Source organism: Protomyctophum bolini (assembly GCF_963924005.1).
Source record: "Protomyctophum bolini genome assembly, chromosome: 5".
Lineage (NCBI taxonomy): Eukaryota > Metazoa > Chordata > Actinopteri > Myctophiformes > Myctophidae > Protomyctophum > Protomyctophum bolini.
In genome coordinates, this window is record NC_137866.1 from 21,280,132 (window position 1) to 21,303,997 (window position 23,866).

At 44.7% G+C, this 23,866-nt stretch overlaps 1 protein-coding gene across 1 annotated transcript in view; it reads right to left on the reverse strand.

Moving 5' to 3' along the window:
- The window catches only part of LOC308315825 (membrane-associated guanylate kinase, WW and PDZ domain-containing protein 3-like), a 163,222-nt gene extending 139,624 nt beyond the window's left edge, over positions 1-23,598 (reverse strand). Inside the window, exon 1 of the mRNA XM_080764007.1 lies at positions 22,443-23,598. Within this exon, the coding sequence (XP_080620133.1) occupies positions 22,443-22,749 (307 nt within the window). The 5' untranslated portion in view covers positions 22,750-23,598. The remainder of the gene's footprint in view (positions 1-22,442) is intronic.
- Positions 23,599-23,866: the final 268 nt, after the last annotated feature.

Here is a 23,866-nt window from a genome sequence, read left to right on the forward strand (position 1 = left end):
CAGAATGAACAGGAACAGAGCACGCATCTCATATGATTTCACACATACTCTCCACTACTGTTAGTGGACGGTCATCATATCATGATGGATAATGTTTACGTAATACGTAGAAGAGTGTTTCGCCACTGAGTCAAGCATAAATCATAACAGATCCTTGAGGGGGTTCCAGGTTAAATGAGTTAATATTGCATCAAAATCAGTTCAAACGGACTTAACCCTATACTGTATAAAACAGCAATTAGAAAATAGCCCGATCTACAAGCTCACAATGCATCGTGTTTATGTCGCGTTGTGAGCTTGTCGTAGACCTGCTTCTTTCTTTCTTTCCTTCCTCTTGAAAAAGTGTGAACATTTTTGAATATGTTGTGTTAACAACACAAATCATGCATGGTGTCCTCGACACAAAAGGTGAGAACCACTGTACATTGGTGCAAAGTTGCGCCACCATCATCACCCTCCATCATTCCGATGGTTGTCCGATGTCGGCTCATTGATGCGGCCGGGCGTGAGGGGGTTCTGTGTCATGCCACCCCATGAGGGGGCGACTGACAGTCGGTAATTAGCAGAGCTGCCTCTCCAGGCCTGACCTTCAACAGAAGTGCATCCACAGGAATTCTCTGAGGGGCCCCGAGTGTAATGCATTATTGACTGGGGGGCTGATCCTGGACACAACGCTGGTCAATGCTAATACAGCAGCACAGCCAGGCGGATCGATACCACTGCACGAGCAGAACAGCGGGTGCACAGTTGCACTCGTACAACCCACTACACTACAGTACACAGTCCCATAATACTGTAAAAAAGAACAAAACAAACAAGACGTGAAGAAACACCCTCATATGACTCCAGCACGGCAAATCATATAGTTGGGGAAAATGGTTATTTGTGTTTGATTTCTGCATCTACATCCATGCCAGGGAGACGGGAGATGTGAGCATGCACAAAGACAGAGAGGGAGACGAACACGCATACACCAACAGTCTTAACCTGTCTCCAGAGAAAGAGGGGAGGGAACAGAGAATAAAACATAGGCATGTGCGGGGAAAAAGCTTTGAAATTAGCAGGCCGTGGTGGAACTGGAGTGGCCTGGGAGATCTGAAAATAATCAAACGGGGAGGTGGGGTGTTTTCATCAGCAAAGCTAAAGCAAACTCCTCGACTGCGTCTGGCCTCCCCTGGCACACACAGCGACATGCAGTACAATTACCATATGCACACGCACATGGAAGTGCTGCACGCGCGAACACACACAGTTTGCAAGGGGACAGAGGGAAGCAGTGAGATGGGAGGCGAACAAAAGGCAGAGAGGAGAGATGGCCCAGTGCGTGACATTCACACCGACCACACTCCATTGAAATGCACACATGGCTGCTCAAATGCAAGCTCTCGCAGACAAATGGACAGACAAACTGAGCCAAGAATGTGCGCTTCATTTAAGCCACAGCCACACACACTTACTTGGGCCTGAAGTTTGCACCGGGACATAGAGAACAATGGGCTACATCAGCCCACCACTGGTTAACTCCCTTTCTCAGGAGAGACATTTCCTTTAGTTGTGTAATTATGTTGAATGAATAATAATGCCCCAGAGCATTAATAACGGTGCAGCCTCATCTAAGGGAAGATAGCGTGGCCTAAAGGCAGCTATTAGGAGACTGCGAGGCAATGGGTGTGACCCACTCTCCTTTACTGGCGCTGTGGCAGCCTGTGGCTGTAGGTATTATTATTATTATTGTTGAGTTTCCTTGGACATGTCACTGGTTTGGAAATTGTGCTCCGCAGAAGATGTCCGCCGCGGGCCACCGTCCTGTGGGTGTGGCGTACTGTAGGCCTGATCACCCTGACGTTCCCCATTGGCCAGGCGGTGGACTTTCATGGCAGCAAAACTACACCCGGAAGTTCGGCAGAATGCACTGGAGTCAATGAGAGCTCAGCGACCAGCTCATGAACACTATTTCTGAATGACTGAGACCTTTTGTAAAGTAATCGCTTCTGGCAAATAACAGAAGACATGCAACACATTATTGTCTGCTGTGTTGCTTTTCGATGTGTACACTGTGTAATTTTATAGAGGTATAGCATCTAAAGAGCACAAAGTACATTTCTGAACGTACCAAGTATCGCAAGACTTCCCACCGTTTCCTGTCTGGCAGCCAAATCTTGCGATACCTCAGAGCCAGAAATGATAACTGCTGCCGTTTAGATCCTCAGATAAAATTATACTGTGTACTCTGTGCACATCGAAAAGCAAGTGATTAGAAAACAACCTGTGATATGTCTTAAGTTTATATTCCTGAACTGATTATATGACAAAGGTCTCAATTGTTCAGAAATAATGTTTGTCATGAGCTGGTACAGCCGGCTCCATTCACTGCTATGTATTCATTGAACTTCCGGTGTGAGTTTGGCTCTCATGAAAGTGTCATGGCGCAGCCCAGTCACGTGACCATTGCCTTTCCTTCTCAAAGCTTCCTGTTGGAGTGTGGGCTATATGAACACAGTCTGTGGCAACAGCTCTTCGGGTAGCAACGCTACGGCAGCTCTCCCTGCAGCCATGTTCCGTTATGTTTAGCCACTTTTCATCAGTTTGTGTTTCTGTTCAGTTCTGCTTTGTTTGTGCCCGTGAGAGAGGACGTCCGTTTGGTAGGTGCAAGTTGTAGTTCTGTCCTCGTTTGTCAGGGTTCTGAGTTAGGTTAGGATTACTGTAGGTTTGTTATCTTTTCTTTTGTTAGTCTGTTGTCCTAACTCCTGTTTGTAAGTAACTCACCTTTGTAAATATTCTGATACCCATTATATATTCTGAGCCATTGTAGATACTAGATATATATTTAATTCATTCTGAGCCATATATCCATTTATTCTGTCATGGGTTACAGGCGCCGAGAGAGAAGCAGTGCAAAAACCAAACTATAACCAATATACTATACATTTGTGAAGGGCTTTTCAAAACAAAGTTACAAAATGCTTTACATAAGTTAGTTAATAGAAACAAATATCCTCAGGGAGGGCGTTCCAGAGCCTAGGGGTGCCCGGTCCCAAACGCCCGTTCACTCCAGGTTGGGAAGCGCGAAAGCTTTGCTCAAAGACAAAGCATTCGGTTATTGTTCTCATTCAACGAGACAAGAAATCATGAGAGCTGGAGATTGACATAATACCAAGTTATTTGTTGACAAATGCAAATAAAGCATGGTCAGAGGGGGCCTTAGTCTACAATACTTGCTGAATTTGTGATGGACGAGTCAGGTAACCTATCGTGATTGGCAGCTGTACGTTAAATAAGAGTTATGCCCTCTGGTCAGATGATGCCCTCCGGCCCCTGTTGTTCCTGTAATACCTACAGTAAGCCTCCAATTGATTTTCACATTGAATAGAAGATCCAGCCTTTCTGCAACACAGCACATCAGAGCGACAGGCCCCTTTCTTGGTCAATTCTAAACAGAGTCTCCCATTAACACTCTGTGTCTTGTTAGATATGCATGGTGGTGCGGTGGGCCCTCCAGTAGTGAGATTGTGTTCGCTCGCTGTGAGCATTGCAAACAGAAGAGCTTGGTTTCAGTTTGGACTGCTACTGGAATGTTTACACAGTCCATGTTTACCAGCTGTACAAGGACCAAAGTCCAAGTGTAAGAGTGAGTGTGGGTGTCTGTCCAAGCGCCTTGGCAGTGTGTGCATGTGTGCCTTGCATGATTTCTGTCATGCTACTGTCAGAGTGGGAATGTGTGTGAATGGCTGAACGTGCACGTCATGAAATGCTTTGGAAAAAGGTTCCATACTGTAGGTTTGAAAAGGGATGTCAATGATACAGTAAGTGCTTTTCGTTTGAAAAACCTACTCACGGTCTCACGTGCACAATATACAGTATCTTACGGGTATGGCATAGTAAGGTCACATGCATCAATGGCACATTGCTGGCCACACTGGATTTAGATAGGCCTTTGATCTGAAATCTGAAAGTCAAATTATTTTTTTCCAACAACAACTCATTCTATAAAGTCTCACCTAATCCATCTCTGCCACAGGCGATCAAGTGTTCTACAAGTGTGTAAGACAACAAGGTGGTAAAGATTAGTTTTTATAGCTTTGAGTGCACGTGCACGCATGCGTCCGTTTAGAGACGTCTGACTCACGCAATGGTACAGAGTCCCGGGACTGGTCTAGTCTAATGACCCAGTGCCAGCTGAGTGACTGTATGGACATTTCTTAGGAGCAATTATAACAATCTTCCAACAATCCAGTGGTGCTTTTGAAGCTAAATAACCCCCAGGAAAAAGGCCTACCTCCCGCTGGTAATAAATGGCCAGGCTCAATTCCTCCTGTAGAGGGATGTGCCGATTTAGGGTAGAGCCCACTATACTTTCCTTTCCAAAGTTTGTTTCCTACTGTATCTCTTACACCCGTCTCCTCCACACCTACAGTACCCATGATGCTCAAAATATATTTCTGATCTTGTGGTACATCAAGCACCACCAAGACTTTCCTCGGGTTGTCTGGGACAGGTCTGCTTTGAGTCAGAACTAAACGCAGAGAAGCAGCATTCTGTTTTTAATGCACCGTGACCACATACCTGGAACAAACTCCCAGAACTCTGTTCTTTTAAATTGAAGCTAAAGACCACACATTTTTGTGTGTATATATATATATATTTTTTTTTTTGTAAAGCAAAATGTAATTTTTTTTTTGTCGATACGTGCTATACTATAATCTTGCCTTTATGTACTGCCTACGTTACACAACAACATGATCAAAGCATGATGAGGTCACCTTTATTATTACTTTTGAATCTTGACACTTGAGCTTATACGGTGGACTTAATGAGATTTGAGTGCTTTGCTTACCCGTAACGCTCCGATCTCGGTGCAATAATAATACATTGGCCCATCAATTATAGCATTGTAACATCGAGACAATATATCATACATCATTTAATGACCTTTCATTTCACAGAGCTGCCAGACACTTTGCCACACGGCAACGAACAAAGGGAACATTACTGGAAGTGAGGCGGATGAGAAAGACTGATTAAAATGTATTGACAAGGTCGACCGTTAATAAAACATTTTATGGAGCTTTAGGGCTTTGGCAGGCATATTGTAATATTAGTTCACACTGCAGCAGTGTGTGTGCGTGCGTGTGTGTATATGTATATGTATGTTGTACTACATACACTACATTGCGCATGCAGTGACTTAGGGGTGGAATGGCCGGTAGAGCGGTTCCGGAAGGGAACATGGATGTTCCTATAGTTCGATCCGGGGCTCCCCCGGAGTTAGTGTCCAAGTGTCTTTGAGCAAGACTGTCTAAAGTGTCTAAAGCATGAATTGCTCCCGATGTGCAGATTGGTGCCTTGCATGGTTTCCTCCGCCCATCACTGTATGAATTGATTGAAGTATTTATTAACAGTTTGCAGAATGGCTACATTTCACATGAAAGTACAACTCAATACAAAGACTGTTACTGTGGACGACACACTGAGCATGCCGCCACTACATGGCGCTAAATGGCTCAAACTGCCACGGTTTTCAGCCCGCACGGCTCCTTTAAGAAGCGAGAACCAACAAAATTGACGCACTTCCGGGAACACGGAAGCATTTCAGGGGTGCACCCATAGATACATGGTCAGTGATCACAACAGCTGAAACGGTCCAGCGCGGTCGCCAATTTTTTATTTTTATTGAGCTCCAAAAACATCAATGTTTTGTATGGTCAACTCAATCTGAGCTCAATCGCAATGCAAAGAGCTTTTTCGATCGGCTCTAGGCCGGGACCTGGATGGAATATAACCGGTGCGTTCACATAAGCTGAAAAAACAATCGGTATAAAAACCTATCTCATCCAATGTCGTCCTTGGCGGTCTGCGATCATAAATTAAAGTCGTCCAATGTTGTCCTTGGCAGGGAAGGAGCTCATCTTTAATGCTTTGAGTAATTATTAGTGGAATAGACAAGACAAGACAGCCTGTATGTATGTAATGAACACCCAATGGGCTGGTAATGTACGTACAGGCTTCGTTAGTGACTCAATACTTCCATTGCCATGTCAACCTGGTTGTTATAGGGATGGGATGGTGACACGAGGATACAATTCAGACTGCAGAAGTGTCAAAACAAGTGGCTCTCGGAGCCGTAGGTTGTGATGATTAAAATCTGCTGGAATGGCAGTGCGAGAGAGAGAGAGAGTCCCAGGCAATGACAAACATTGTCATCATTGAATCTGGAAAAACAGGCTCTGGCAGGAAACACAATACTGCTTTGAAACTCCCCCGAAACCCGCAAACAAGTGAGGCTAGTTCTGCACACATGGCTAATGGGGCTGGGCTCCCTCTTGGGGACAACGGGGAGGAGACAACCAGTTTTACATGACAGAGGTACGAGGTAAGATGAGCACACACACACACCGTGCTACATAGTAGCATCCACACACTGGGAATCCTAATCTTTCCAAAAACAGGTTAATTAATATCACCAGGTGATGCATACACACTAGAGTTATAGCAGGTTGAGGCTGTGGTCGACTGACACAGATTGCCTAGTATAGCGACAATGCAAAAAATGCAGTGTGTGTGTGTGTGTGTGTGTGTGTGTGTGTGTGTGTGTGTGTGTGTGTGTGTGTGTGTGTGTGTGTAATTCAAGGCCCTTTTCAATTGCCTTAGTCAACTGACCCCTTTCCTTTGAAACGGCTAAATACACAAGGGAAGAATATAGGATGTAATGAAAGCTACAGAGAAAATGGTGAGGGTATAGGGGCTAAGGAGGAGGAGAGTGCCACTTCAACTGTCCTGCCACTCTGCATCCCCAAGCAGTCCGTGATGGATGAATTGAAGCATCTCCTCAATAATAGCAATTCTCAAAGACATGTGATGCCGGCTGGATCATTAGCCGAGGAGCAGTAGGCCTTTTTTGGGAATGTAAGTGAGCAAATCACAATAGTGCAGCCGAGCTGTTTCCATGCGTGTGCCTCTGTCTGTTTGCGTACAAGTGTACAGATATAGATGTCTTCTATATACAGTAGATATATAAGTGTATAGATATACAGTAATATATATATATATCTTGGATGTTGGCTCTGTATTTGAGCAATGACCTCATTTGTCACACTACACACAGCGGGCAAACTAAAGGGCCTGGCCAGCCGAGCGGAAACTGTCTGAGACAACAATTTCAATGCCCGAGGACTAGTGAGAAGCTCAGCTAAACCCTTGCTCTCTCTCCCCCCCTTCCAACTCTCTCTCTGTCTGTCCATTTCCCTCTCTCAGGTCGATCCATACTGGAATCAAGCAAAGACCTCTCCGCGTGCGAGTCGCGGGCCGGGCCCTTGTTTACAATTCCTGATCATCATTTATGCAATGCAAATGTGGGTGTGTGTATATACGCTGTTATTTGCCGGAGACAAAGCTATAGCTATGTTATTTGCATATTATCGGCGGTGCTTGCTGAAGCATGGCGATATAAAACGGACAATAAATCAGAGTAAACAAAACAGGCAGCTGGAACAAACACAGCCGAGAGAGAGTGAGTGACACAGACAGACAGACAGAAGAGAAAACATTGCTATAGGGGACCAGAGCTAGATTTTATACAGTACTACACCTGTACACCACCTGTCAGAATGAGTCTCTGGTTTGTAATTCCCAAGTCACTGTGGTTTTTTCATTTGCTTGGTCATGAGGAGTCTCTTTTTAATCCACGTGTGGTGGTGGTGGTCATTACCACGTGTGTGACTCATGGTAGTGGCGTAGAAGTCGTCAGCTGCTATTTGTGGAAAGCCAGCGGTGGAAGCTTGCATGTCTGACAACGTGAATGACCTGCCTGACTGGGTCCTGGGAGGCCCCGAGGGAGACGGTGAAAAGGAATACGAGAGTACAACTTAATCCTAATTTATACCTCATGGTAACGTGATACATGACGCGTTATATGACAAATCATGTGTTGCTATTTTCAGCTGAACGTCAGTTGTTTTCGAAGATGAATAATAACTTATACGTCGTCATGAGGCATCGTTAAACACCGTTCAAGGACTAAAGGCATATTCATTCATAGGCTGGAAGCTGACCACCGCGACCACCGCTGACCACCGCCGCGAAATAACATTGAGTGGTGGTGAGTAAAAACAGAGAGAAGGGCTGAAGCGGTGGTGGTGGTTTGCTCTTCACCGCGGCTCGTGACGTCATGTTGTAGTTCGGTGGTAAACTAACCACCAAAAATCCAGACTATGTATGAGCCTTTACACTGTGTGCCTAGTACCCCAGTTTCTTTATTTTGTGGGCTACTCCTAACCTAAAGGGGGGGGGGGTAGTTCCCGACCGGTTCCGGCGTGCCGTCCCGTCTCCGAAACGGTTGAGAAATGACTGAGTGACCTTCTACTGTACCCTCTACTCTACTGTACTGTCACCCGAAATCGTCATACTGTATATGCAGTTTAACGTGCGTGTGTGTTTGTGTGCGCATTAGGTTGCACACAGGTGGTGGAAAAACAACCATCCTGGTTTCGTGCTCAGACACAGCCACCCACCCACCCACACACATAGCTCCGTAAGGGAGTGGTTGCACCACTCAAAAATAAATGAAAACAGTCAATGAAAAAACACAGCCCCTCAGTCACCAGAAAAAGGATGGGTTTTTCGACGAATCTAAAATAGAGTTTGGAGTTACAATGGGTTTGTATAAGGGTGTGGGCAGCTAAATATAATATCAAATATCTAAATAAATACTGAATCGAGCAACTTAAAAACTGTCTGGGGTGTTCACATAAGCCCGAGTAGACGATGAAATGACCAAAAGGTTTTGAAAGTGAAATATTCCTTTAAGGCCAAGTTGTACTTAGTTGTGCGTGTTTGTCAGCTCACTGAAAATAGTTGATGTACAAGCTCACAACGAATTGTGCGACTCGTCGAGTGTCTAGATCTGCCATTTTCACTAAATATTCTTTAAGTTTGAAAGTATGAAGTTCATAAATATGGGTGCAGTACTTTAGTTCAGACTAGTCATTGGTCCGACAAACAACCCACCTTAAACCCTAACCTAACCATAACCGCAAGCACGGATAAATATGTGTCAATCACAATTATTTGTCTGACAATTAAAAGTAAAATGTCATGATGGTGACAGCCCTAGAGGTGTTGATCTTGTTACGCAGTTAGGACAGTCTCCCTGCAGACACCTATACTTTGCCCCTTGTGGCAAGACATAATGACCTTCTACTCCACAAATGAATTAGAGATAAGGCAGTCAAATTGCATAAAATGCATACAAAGTACAAGCTAAACAATATTAAATGTAATTATCATAGTCTTAACACAACATTTTGACTGCATACATATCCTAGACAAAACCTTGTAACTTGAGCTATAATAACGTGTGTTTACGCCAATAATATGCTGTGTTCTTAGATGGGCAAGATGGGCTATGGACCACAATAGATCATAGTTTTGGATGTTCCCGCTTTGCCAAGTTTGGATCTAGGAGTGTCAACAACATCTTTTATTTCAAAATCACGTGTGCAAAGCAAGCACACATACATTTGCATAAAACAAACAACTTGCACATGAAGGCCAGGCTGTGAACACGTGACTTGGGAGCCAAACATGACAAGAGGATCTATTCCTCGGTCTGTCCCATATGTCCATTTGAACCCACATCCTGTCAGTCACGGAAAGGGCGGGGGGGGGGGGGTAACTGTCAACAAGGATCTCAAATGTATCCATCATTCAGTGGTTCTGTGTGCGCACAACTGCACACGTGTGTATCCGTTTGCTAAAGCACACCAATGATGTGTTTGCGTGTCTCTCTTTGTGTGGGCTCTGTGGGCTCACTTGTCCTCTCGGCTTGGCTGTTGCTTGTCAGCATAAGTGTTGCCATGCTCTCTTTGCCAGAGCCTGAAGGAGCCCCTTGACACACTGCCTCGGGCAGCCTTTACAGACAAACAGTGTATTGCATCCATAATAGCTCTGCTAAGCCCATGCACCGACCACAGAAAGCTGAGATATAATGAGAGAGCAGGGCCCGTCGTCTACTCTGTCTGGACACAAGCATTACCTGAGCACTTGCTCCAGGCAACCACTTTTCCTGAGCAGAACCATGGTCCTAAGAAGCAACACATTTGAAAAACAAACGAATTCCTCCGTTTGGGTTTTCACTGTGCCTCCTCAGCCAAAGCAAAATGACACTACACTATACCTCAAGGCTTAGTTGCAACAAATGGCAGAGTGCGGAAGAGAGCGAAAGGAGAAGGAAGGAAAGGGATTATACGCAGTCAACCCCCTGAGTGTGTGAGTCTCCGAGGGCTAGGGATTCATCTCCTGAGTAAGATGTGTGGCGGAACTGGAATGGAAGACAGAAAACATTGATTTGACTTCTATTCATTAACACCATGGTGAGTAATTTCAATACGTTTTGCCACGTTTCCCCATTAGTAAAACACAGAAAAAAGAGAAGACGAATGGGGTTGTGCATTAACATCGCAACAACACCTGTTGGACCGCATTCCCCTTATAACTCTGCGCTCATCTCATCTCGTGAATGCAGGCGTAGTGCATTCTTTGTGCGTGTGAGTGCCACAACACTTGCAGGGACCTTTCAGCGTGACAGCTTGACTACAATCGTAATGTGTTGTGAAGCCTGGAGGCTGTGCCACCTTCAGACCACTTTTCATTTACAGATATGTCAGGGACATAATGGATGAGTGGGGTTTGTGATGACAGCCTTCGGATGATGCGCAATGTCATTTCCTTGATGGATCAGTGACATACTGTGTGTGTGTGTGTGTGTGTGTGTGTGTGTGTGTGTGTGTGTGTGTGTGGTGATCCCCAAGGAGAAATGACTTCTGTGCATTGTACCCATCCTATTAGGAGCAGTGCAGCCCAGGGAGCAATTAGGGGTTCAGTGTCGTGACTCAGGGACACCTTGATACAAAGCAGGGAGGAGCCGGGAATCAAACCGGGTATCTTTCGAGTTTTGATTCCCAGGTGGCCTGCACTCTACCTGAGCCACACGTGCACACGCACACGCGCACACACACACACGTTGAAAAGAGAATCAAAAAGGTAAAACTAAATGTATTGTATAACTAAGTATCATACTGAATAATATTACACTGTGGCTTTGGCGCATTCCCCTCCTTCAAAGTGACATGATGAGACAAGGAGGGGGAGGGAAGATCTTGCAAGGCTCCTGTAGTGAAAGACATCTGAAGAGGCATGTAGCTGTAGAGACCATGTGGAATACATTTGCCAGCAGTAAATTGCACCTGTTGCGATACACTGGGACTTCCTGATGGCACGCAATGTACGCAAAAAACCCAAAAATACAGTATCTGCATTCCACACATGACTACAGTTCTGTGACTAACCTCCAGCCTTCGAGTCTCTGTGCAAAGTACGATATGGTTGCATTATTGGAGTGGTTTCTTCCCAAAGTCGCTGGAAAAGTATTACATCTGTTCATTTAAGATATTGTAGGCATTTTATCAAATACTTTCATTCCAGAGCAGTGAGTGCAAGGGTACAATCAATGAAATTGCTAAAATTACAAGCAAAGCAGCAGGGAATACATCAAGGGTCTGGCTTGGGAAAGGTTGCAGCACAAGACTTAGTTGCAATAAAATCTAATGAGTGATGTATTGTAAATAGGTTTTCAATGCAATGGGTCCCGGGACCCAGGGGTGGTCTTTTAGATGGGTCCCAGGGACATTTTATGAGTCCTACTTCAACGACGTTAGAGTACAGTACTGAGTACAGTATTGCATGACATGATTGCATCAACTTAATGAGTCTAAGAATGCAGAATGCAGGCTATTTGCATCATATATAATTTCTTTAAGGGAACATTAGAACAGAAATGAGAGAGCGGGCATGAAGTAATTTCTTAAGAGCTCAACTATCAGCTCATGACAGATTACAGGGAGTGATGCTGTGCTTATAACTATGGCATAATTAAGTACCAATTTATTATCAGCAGGTCTACGCTATTATCTAGCCTATTTATGAACCAGTTTCTTGCATTTGTGCTGAATTCATTTATAACCACATGTAATTTCTGTTTGAGAGACATGTCTCGTCAAGTGACATATTTACGAATGAATACACAATGCAAAATAAACTACATACAGACAGAGAAAAGTGTCCTTTCTGCTAGCACTCTTGCAATGAACCCTGCATGAGTATGTGACGAAGTACGTGTGAAATGTCAGATGCTAATGTTCTACTAATACAAAAACCAACAACAGTATGGGGGAGCTGACCGTGATTCGGTACAACAAAATATCACTTTACAGGGTCACAGGAGGAACTGTAACAATGCTCCATTAGAGTATAAACTAAAGGCTCATAGATAGTCTGGATTTTCGGTGATTAGGTGACCACCGAACTACAACATGACGTCACCAGCCTCGGTGAAGAGCAAACCACCGCCACCGCTCCAGCCCTTCTCTCTGTTTTTTCTCACCACCGCTCAACGTTATTTCAGCTCCGGTGGTCAGCTCACCACCGGAGCAGTGGTCACCTCACCACCGAAAATCCAGACTATGAATAGGCCTTAAGGCTCCCAATGGATCACCACTGACAGGGCAGCCGTGGTTCTCCAGCCTGTGTCTTCAACAGGTGGTGACATCAGAGAGAGAGAGAGAGAGATTATGTATGGGGTTGATAGAAGCAATTTGTTCTCTCTATAGTCACTACTATAGACTCTTGACTCTTTGTTAGGGTCGAGGTAATTTTTAGCATGGCATAATATCCTTTGACTGAACTGAAGCTCCACTCAGCTGCTAACAATCTGTTAATGGACGCTCCGATAGTCACATCATCACAGGGTCAATATTGCAAGGAGACGAAACCCTCGGCCTGCTTCGAGCAGTGACTAATGACGACCTCCATAGTTCATTCGCTCAGGAGCTGTTGCCAAGGCCTAGGGGGCCTATGGGGGTGTGTGTTTTGTTTTGTGTGTGTGTTTGTGTGTGTTGCTTGCCAACAAAACCACGACACAAAAACACACAAGCCAGCCAGCCGTGCCGTCATCAGATTACACAAAACCTCTGCTCCTTATTCAGGAGGAAAAACAATCTGCAATTCATCTACAGAGACTGCCAGCTTATTAGCGGAAAATAGGATGAAACAAAACATAAAAGGAATACAGAGGGGACGATCTGTCACAATGGATGAGTGCGGTCAGTGAGCAGGAATGGGCTCATCAAGCATAGTGTGTGTACTGTCTAGTGCCTGCACAAGCACAACACTAATGAGGGAGAAGCATCCTAGTTATCATTTAATCCATTTAGGCCTGACCTCAGAATTTAAATAAAGATATCTTCTAAATCCTCCAGTTTTCTGAAATAAATATTTTCACGATTCTTTCACGAAAAATAGCAGACCTACAAGCTATGAGCTTGTAGATCTGCTATTTTTCAATAGCTACATTATTGTAGAGAGAAGACTTCCGCACACCCGGCAATAAAATTGCTCTGAACTAGCAAGTGGCAGTGTGCGGATGTCCCTTCTTTCACAATAGCTAAATTATATAACATCATGTTTAAAACACCAAAGGGGGTTCCCGCCCAAAATGGGTTAAAAAAAGTAGAAGATAAATTGAACTTGAACTTAAACTGGACCGCCGCACCTACAACCTCACAACAAGTCACAGTGTGAGCTTGTTGATCTGCTATTTTGTTGTGCAAGACACTGACTGGGCACAGAAAAGGTATTCCAGCTGTAACTTGATTGAATACGATATGGTATGTGGCTGTTGAGTGAGTGAGTGAGTGAGTGAGTGAGTGAGTGAAAACGAGATGTCCTCTGTGTCCTTTCCTCTCTCCACAAAGATCAAGGTCTTTGGGCCCAACCAAGCAGCTCCAGGAAGCTGTGCTCAGACTTAACGGGCCTGGGATTGCAGCCCGATCAATAACCTGTTAGGAGAGCTAACGAGTAAAGCGCACCAAATTGTCCGGGCACAGATCCTAACATCCATGAATTCTAATGAGGACATTCAAAGAGGCTCATCTCCACTAAGCATGACGTCTCTGAGCGTGCACGCACACGCACACACACGCACACACACACACACACACACACACACACACAAAAATGTGGCTAAACGCTAAACCCCATCTTCCACCTAGGGACAATTACATCTCCTCCAGACTGTCACCAGCAGTGACCAGTGACCTAGGGAGGATTTATTTTCAATCTGTAGTTGACAGCTCTGCCTCCAGACAGTCCTGGCTGGGGGAATCTTCTGACCATTTATATACACACACACACACACACACACAAACACACACACACACACACACACACAACATTAACCTGTATACCACTTAAGTCAGACTGACCTAATGATGAAAACTCAATTCAGCCAGCAGCAGCATTAACCCGACTTCACCCTGTAACTATGATGGATCGTACAGTTTAATAGTGATATCACATCTTCCTAAGCGTGCACATACTGTATGTGCTTATACTGAATCAATATTACTGTAAAAGCAGAATATCAATGCACATTGCTCAAAAGGAAAGTAATACAATTACCATGTTTAAAACTAGTTTCTAGAAGGCTGGGGAGAAACGCCACATAAACCAAAACTGACCGTATAGACGGGACCACAGCGGTAGCTGAGCTGACCGTGTGAGGGTTGGTGGGGGGGGGGGGTTTACATCCGTTTGATAGATGTTGTCATAGATTTTATCTTGTTTTTCTTTTCCACTATTCCTTCTGTTATTGTGAGTGGGCACAATTGTAGGAGATGGCACTGACGAAGGGCCCCGGCCATCAGAATGGGCACCAGGCCAAATCTTGATTGCCACCAGCTTGCACCGAGATTGAACCCTGAGATGGCTTTATTACCCATAGATTACACACAGAGCATGGCTGGAAGAACAGAGATATGCACACCAGTGACACCACCACCCCCGCCCGCCCGCACAGCACACACACACACAAACAAAGACACGTGCAAATGGCCCACAATCTCCACTGTGCAAACCATGCGAGCACCAGCGAAATGGATATGAAATCAATCAAAGAAAACAAAAGGAGCTCTCTCTCTAACCTATAAATATGCCGCTGACTGGAGTGGAGAGAGAGAGAGAGAGATGGCGAGTGACATCTGTAGTCATGTGAGCAAAATAAAGGCGGCAAGCATCGAGCGGCCTGCAGAGGGGAGTGCGTAGTATAGCCTGTCTGTGATTGCGCTGCCCCTCAAAAAGCCACTAGAAGTGGTGGTGAACAAGCTGCAATGTGCCCTAATTTCTCATTGTTATGCACACACATGCACACACACACAGCTGCGGGCAGGTTATTTGCAGACATTAGAGATTAGAGAAGCCAACTCTTCTCACCCGCCCGCGCTATACGTCTGGAATAATAAGAGTTTGTTTGAATGCAGGGAAGAATGATTTGAGCTGCCCCCACTGGGAGCGTGGATACTATCATATTGATTAATGGTTGTGTAGCTGCTGTCAGCCCTGGAACTGATTCTATTATTACCTCCACATCTTCTCTCTCTTTCTCCTCTCACCTCATCTACCTATCCTCACCCCTTCCTTCCATTTTCTATCACTATTATGTGCCTCCTCCTCTTTCTCCTGCTTCATATTAAAAGAGAACATGTTTCTCAAGGAAATGCCCATATAGTGGTGGTTCTGTGCCAGCTTGTGCGTCTCCATTATTGCACATAGGGTACGTTTCGAACACAGACAGGAACCAAAGAGTCACCAAATAGGCTCTCTGCAGAGAATGGCACGTACAGTATACAGTACTATGTATTCATCTGGGAAAAGGGCCGTTTCAATCACCTCGCGGGCCACAGCTATCAAATAATCAATCCCCTGTTTTTCCACTATACGCATTCTGCACCTCATCACAAAAGCCCATCTTCATCCTCTTCCTCCCAATCTGTATTCCAGCTTTCAAATTTAAGCAGCAAATTTAAGCGTTTCTGGCAGCCGCTCAAGAGCAGCACAAAGTGGGATCATTTAAGTTTATCTGCAACAGTGTGGTCAGTGTGCCCTGACCCCTGACACTCATCAGGATGGTCCGGTCACTCTGAAAGCACAGTTTTCACGGCCACGGTCATAGTCGACACAGCAATAGCAATGCCAGTGGTCACGGCTGACGGGTGGGGAAAAATCTTCCCAGGTGACAATAGCCTACTGATCCTTCCTGTGATTCCAGAAGAACTTGCACCACAAAATTCTGAGCCGCCAATTCGGATTAAGTCAAGCATAGCTTGGGTCAACATTGGAGGTTAATTGCCATTCCCGGGACCCATTGATTCGGCGTTGGCTTTGCATTGCTTCACTGTGGAGGAGGCCGTTGCTCCTCGAGATAGGAGGCGCTTGGTGCTGGCCTCCTGTTATTTAGACGAACTATTTAGAGGCTGACCTCATCTCATCTCCGGGGGGGATAAACAGCTGCAAGCATGGCTCACGGCGGTGGAGAGAGGGACCAATTAGGAGTGAAGCTAAGGAAAGGAGGGCGGGAGTCTCTGAAGAAGAGTGTGTGTGTGTGTGTGTGTGTGTGCGCGTGTGTGTGTGTGTGTGTGTGTGTGTGTACGTTCCATCCCCACAGAACCACACTTGCAGCAAGGTATGACTGCAACGTTGGTACAGTAGAGAATGATTCATGTTTGGTGAATCAGAGCACGCTCATCTCGACTGCGTTTCTTGTCAAGGTGCCCGCCAAGTCACAGCGCTTCACTTTTCTAATAAAAGCTATGAGATCGAGAATACATCATTATTGGTGCCGGGCCTATGTAGCAACTGCATGGACTAGAGAGTATTAAAGTCCTGAGGTCAAAGCCATGCCCCCTGGGTCATAAAGAAATGTTTCCATTCCATAAATTGCCCATTGCCTTTTATTTTTTACAGGGCAGCACAGTATTGGCCAAGCCATCTAGAAGAGTGTATGTATGCCTGTCTGTCTGTGTGAATCCATCCTCCGTTTGTTATATTTTATACTTTTTGAAATATTTTGTAACTTTTTACACTCCATGTCGTCATTATACCCTTATTTATTCAACAATAATTAAAAAAATGAATCACTCATATTCATAATTTTACTGATACTAGAGCAATGTATATATATATACCCAAGGGGCATGGTTTTGACATCAGACTTTCAGTACAGGTACAGGCTTTAGTTCCGACATACTATTGGTCCGACTGTCATTAGAACAACAACCTATACCTCAAACCCTAACCCAACCATAACCGCACGCACGGGAGCAGCGCATGTCCGACCGTCCTTTCTCATGTCGGACCTTTGGCGTGTCGGATCTGCGTGTGCATCCCCCTTCAGTACTCTATTGCCTGACAACGTTGACAGTGAAGAAAAGGCAATGGGATGGTGCTTGTGTCACACCTTCTCTGGGGGTACATTTCCAACATGTGCCATTTTGTGGCCTGCGCACGTACTGTAGAATTGATGGGGGGGAATTATGGAAGGACACTCAGGACAAGTCAATTCTTTGTGTGTGTGTGTGTGTGTGTGTGTGTGTGTGTGTGTGTGTGTGTGTGTGTGTGTGTGTGTGTGTGGAGGAGTGATGAGCAATGGAGCAGGAGGAGAGCATAACAGGCCCACTATGTGCTTCTCATCTGTGAGCAGGATTGAGTTTGCACTTCAGGAGAAGCAAAGAGATGTAGGGGACTGATGGGAAGATGAGGAAGAGAGGGGGAAAAAAGTCACTTTAGTATTCAGGGCAGCTGCTGCCGTCTGGGGCCTCTGTGCATGCAGCCACCCGTGCTCTCTATCGCTCCCCACTGACACGCTGGCAGGATGGAGGGATGGAGGGCGGAGGAGTGTGACAGGTTTGCGGGTGAAATGAGCCTGGAGAGCAGCCAGCGGTGGGTGGGAATGATGGGTGAATACCGTCACAATAACCACATGTATGCAAAAACACACACATGCAGGTACATTAACGGGAATGCACACGCACGCACGCATGCACGTCCAGGCCAGGGGAAGAAGATATAACAATCTACTGTCCTTGGTTCTGTCACTGTGCATGGCTACAAAGCCACTTGGTAGCATTTGAAAACAGTCCATGTTTGGGATGGCTAACTTAAGATCTTTGATAAGGCTGTGAGCTTTGCTGACACAACGTCCATCGTATAAGTATGTCCTGGATCTGCTGATGCACTAGGCTGACTGTATGATGCTCAGCATGGCTTTGCTCTCCTAGTAAAGCATAGTTCATTTGCCACTCAAACAGTGGCATAGACATAGAACATGCATTTATTTTTGCTGAAGTCATAAAAATATCAAAGAAAAAGACAGGATTGAGGGGATGCATCATTTTTGCCATCACAGCAAACTTACTACGGCTTTTATGAGACTGTGGTTAATTTACTTAAGTGAGAACACAAGAGCAATATAGCTTTCATTGCAGCTGTTGTCTTTTGTAGTGGTTTCTTGTTGCACTGCGTGGGCAGGGAGGGAGTTCTCCTATGAAGTTCTTCTGGGCCTATTGCAGGGGTCGAGAGATGAACGTGGGTTGCTTTAAGGTAGCAGTTATTAGACAGGTAGTCGGTAGAACAAAAGCTATACAGGCTCTTTGTTGTGTCATCTGGAAAAGAAGCTGCAGTTCCAGAGACACCCCCATCAGCACCGCTCAGTGGGTTCTGAGCAGCTTATAGTCATAAAAGCTGTGTCTACTCTACAGTCTTTACACGGTGAGGGCAAAAATAAAAATACATTAACGGTAGACTGACTGCAGGCTTAATGATTCCCTCAGATGGAGAAGTGTGAGGTGTTCAGCTCATTATCACACCACCAGCTAGCAGAGGAGCAACAGAGTGTGGAATGGCCTGTTTAGCCATAGATCCTTCTCGAGGTACAAAAAAAAAGAAATTGTCCTTTTATACTTTTACAGGATCTGCGGCGTGTCCCCATCGCAGGAACCTGACACAGGCACAGTGCAGGATCTCTGGCAGTTACTGTATATAATATACTGTATCTCCTACCTACTGTATATCCTATATTAATTCCTCTGAGTCGCTTATATGGATCTGAGGGCATGACCAGAACACAAAATGAAAATCGCTTTTGAATAATTTAGTTTTCAGTGTGGATACATAGACCCATGTGGAGACACCTGGAATGAAATAATGTTATCCATGATTCCCCTCGTCTTTTGTCCAATTAAAGAGTCAAGGCAATTCACTTTTATTGCCTCTTCCATCTGTGGGAATTAAGCAGGCATGGGTGTAAGAAATAATTGGACAGGTTTCGTGACCTTGATGACAACAATTTGGCTATCAATGTCATTTTAACTGGAACCTTCCGTTTAAATTAATGTGCCAAAATTTGCCACCACATAACAGAAGTGGATAAATCTAAATATCTGTACTACTGTATACAAGTATAGATATTTACTAATAATGCATGACATCATGTATGTTATTAATTAGAATATTGCATTTCTAATCATGTAATGGTGTCTCAATAGATACATGGTCACTATGACTTTATCGATCTATCTCTCACTGTACTGTCCACCCCTGCCACATCCCCACAGGATACAGCAGTCACACACACACACACACACACACACACACACACACACACACACACACAACATAATAAAAAAGGATATTTAATTATCTGCAAATCCGAATGTTGAGCTAGGTGGGATCTTGTTAAATCATTCTTTTTAATATCTACTTTGAAATATAAGCAAGATGCCTTCGAACCAACGGTTCTAAAGCCATGTGGACCATAGGTCAAGAGTATTATCACCCGTTTATGTAGCGTGAAGCAAGTACACCCCCTGGGCATGATGTACAAGCACACCCCCTGGACAGTGGACACGGTGTAGTATGTCACAGGGACTTACCCCCAATCCAACCCTTGACACTGCTGAATGCCAAGCAGGGAGGCATTGTTGAGGTACCATTTTTATAGTTTTTGGAATGACTTGGGTCGAGGATTGAACCCCAACCTCCCAGTCTCAGGGTGGACACTAACCACAAGGCCAGATATACTGTACATATATTACATGTCCTATAAGTCTGTCTACTTAATTTATGATGATCATTAAATTATCTTAAGTTGTAAGGGGATTGTCGCATTGATAATAACAGTTATAACACCAATATTGATTCATCATTCTGGCCGAGGCTTTTTGGGGTGAGAAAAAATAACAGAAATATTTTAGAATGCACTGTTCACACTAAAATGGAATTCTCAGATAGATGGACAGCTCTACTGTATGCCACCATAGGCCTTCGATTTTTTTGGTCCGTCTGTGTGAAGCTTTATGGCTGGAAAGGAGTACTAAATGGACCATCCATTAAGCCCAATGACAGGAACACAAGCAGTCCAAAGTCGGCTAACAGCATTAATCAATGAGCATCTCTTACAAGACTCTAAGCAACAATAGGTGTGACTGTCTACTGTCTAAATATCACTAAGTATTCCACCTCAGGCTTCTGTTCAAGGTTACTGACATGTCTGTCTATTACCTAGTGTAGTTCCTCCCTCTAGGCAGTGGGCACAGCATCCTGAGTACACGATCTGGTCTGGAGCCAGATATGCACTCTGGAGTCCGGACATATTTCTTTTTGCTCTTTTGGATATGCCGGAGGTGTGGAGTGGCCTTAGTTACACTGGCTCAAATTTGATTTGGCTTAATTTCCATGGCAAAGTAATGTACTGTACTAGTTAAAAGGACGTGGGCCATCCCAGATTGCTCATTTGGGAATTGTAAGCGTCTTTAAATAAGCAGCTCAAAAATGCACACACATTAATGGATATTTTACATTTAGACTTACAATGCCACAGAAAACTTTAAGTAAGTGAAACGTAGTAGTATAGTGTAGCGAGGAGCGGTGAGAAAGTAAAAAGGGAGGATATTAAGGACACAATAGACCAGAAAACAGAAAGTGAGAATGAGGAGAGTTGAGCAGGAATGGTGAAAAGTGAAGTCTAGGAAACACCAGAGACCAGGAGTCATGATGAAAATGCATGATTCGGTGACCTCAAATGAAGAAGGATTTAATGGAAAGAAGATGAAGAGAAGGTTTATGATGAGGAAGAAGGGACAGAAATGTGTGATTTAGGGCATTATGCTGAAATAATGTAAATTGCTTTAATTTCAGGGATATTGATTTTGCTATGCAAACAGACGTCCAAGACATCTAGAAGTAAAATAAAGTAGGTCAGGAGACACCACTGTCGACCAGCTTTTGAGCGTTATAGGCCCCAGACATTAACCCCAGACAGCCTTATTTTTTTACCACTTAAACCCTCTAGTTGACCGTATTCCCATCGGTCCTATACTTGACTGTATTATTCCAACTAAATACAATAGCCCATCTACAATACAAGCTCACAATGTGTCGCACGACACGACTCATGGAGAGAAATCTTCATGAGATTATTCATGCATCATCGCGAGAATATGGATGCTAGGTTTGTGGTGTGTGGTTAACCTGAATGCAAACCTTAACCCTTCCCTTAACCCCTCGGCTTTGTTCCCTCATGACAACTCAAGTTTTCATCAACATCGGTCGGCTAACATCCGATCCTCCTCAGACCCAGGCACCTAATCTAGGTGAGGAGGAGCATTAATGATGGATGTTGTGTGAATTAATCATGGAGGAAGGGGACAGAGATAAAAACCACACAGTGAGAACCCGAGGAACTATGGCTACAGTCCAGTCTCCACAGTTTCAATGTCCTGCCGTCACTGAAATACAACTCAACTGGATCCGACGAAAGAAACATAGTGGAAAGCTATAGAAATGTAACACAATGAAACACACAGGCCTTTATGTGGAGCTAAACAAGACCATCTCCATTCTCCAAGGTTTATTACATTAGTAGTACCTCCCCTTGGGGTCTTTACTCTTCAGTAAAGATTGTTAGACAGCGAACTGAATAGAAGGAATGAATAGGTCAGCAAAAGTTATAGGCGTTGTTTGCAAATTGCAGATGAATTGTGTCCGACATGTACCAAATGCAAATTTTGTACACATCTACAGTACCATTTCTGCAAGGTACTGCCAAGTTTGGTACAAACTGCTGACCTCTTGAATATATAAAAGTTTTTGTTCTTGTTTATAACAGAAGGAGGAAGCAGTGAAATGTAAATGTTACTGTATTGTAAAGATCTGTGCACACTACTACAGAGTAGTTAACTTATAGTGAGCCCTTCTTATGCCTATTTGCTCTTTGTGAATTGAGTATGCAGTATGCACACACCCTTACTACTGAACTTTGTTACAATATATATTTGACACTGAATAGAAACAAAACATGGTATCATTTGTTACTCAGAGCACTCCAATATCTACCCCCCAACACACACACAGTGTGTGTGTGTGTGTGTGTGTGTGTGTGTGTGTGTGTGTGACTGTGTGTGTGTGTGTGTGTGTGTGTGTGTGTGTGTGTGTGTGTGTGTGTGTGTGTGAGTGAAGGCGGTGGATGGACTGTGGTGGACGAGTACTCGAACACGCACCTGGTTTCACAGACTTCAGTCGGATGGGTTCCCGAAAGTGGCGGATGACAGCCAGGGTGTCTCGGTTGGTCAGTCCGCTGACCGGGGTGCCATTCACCTCCAGAAGGACGTCCCCGCTGCAGGGAAACCTTCCAGCATGACAAACCATCGCTTCCGAAAGGACCTGGCCAAGGTACGGGAACTCTCCCAGTTCAGCACCGCCCTGGACCTCCACCACCGTGCCCAACTCCCCGGCACTTCCCCACGACACGGTGCATTCCTGTACCTTGCTAGACCAGTGTTTCTTCTTTTTCAGTGTTTTGGACATTATTCGCTATTCTTGTAAACCCAGAGGGGAGTCCGAAAACTATATGTCTTTTTGGCAAAAAAGAAAAAGAAAAAAAAAGACCAGCTTCTTAATCCTAACACGAAATGGTGCGCAGTAAAATCATTGCAGACAGTGGAGTTTCAGGAGATCCGCGTTCTTGTTGTTGTATCCCCATCTCAGGGCAGCCCTTTAATAATAAAGTGGCTTTTTGATGAGTAATCCTTCCATTGAATTATTCAGGCATCACCTGTGTGTAATTGGGATGCCAGCCCTGCGTCAGCGTTGTGTCGCATAGAGTGAGATCTGTGGGATGCTGCTGGAGTGTCAGTCCCGCAACAATCCATGCGTCCTTGTGCGCAAAATTATGTGTGGAACGATAACAGCCCGTGACTTTCCAAAGCAAAAAAACTACCTTACATAGTGAATGAATCCCGATCTTCTTGTGAACTGTATACAGTAGTAGATTATTTATGTGCTCCCGAAAGCGTGTCCGCTTCTGCAAGCTCGCCAGTCAACACAGATGTCCATGACAACACATGTAGACAAAAAGCCAAATAGTAAAAACCAGCTCCTCAATGATCAAACCGTTGCGTAAATTCCCTGTATAGTTCAGCCACTATCGGTGGTACTTCGCTCCGCGCACCTGTTCTGCCCTCCTCCTCCTCCGAGAGATGACATCAGCAAGGCATTCCCTAGAAACGCGAAAACATACTTGGCCCTGCTTTTACCACCGCCGGCTTGGCCTGTTATGTTAATATGCTCGCTGTATCAAAGCCTTCGACCGCCGCTCACTATTGCCGCCCCATGTGGTCTCTCCTTTCCAGAAGCACAAGTGAGGAATTCTCTGAAAACTACGCAGCTGCAAGCATAAGCAGTCTGATCCGATTAGGCAATACTCAATAACTTTTTTTTTTTTTTTTTGTAATCATTTTCCGTGTTTATTTCCTGATTGCATGGGCTGTTGTCCAATCAGATGTTGGGATGTCGCTAAAACGCTGACAATAGACCAATGGGGAACGGGAGGGCGATAAGGGCGGGTCTTGTGACTGGGATCTCAATGGAAGTGTTGCTTTCCTTGGAGAGTAAGCCAGGCGGAGCTCTCATGTGTTTTACTTGA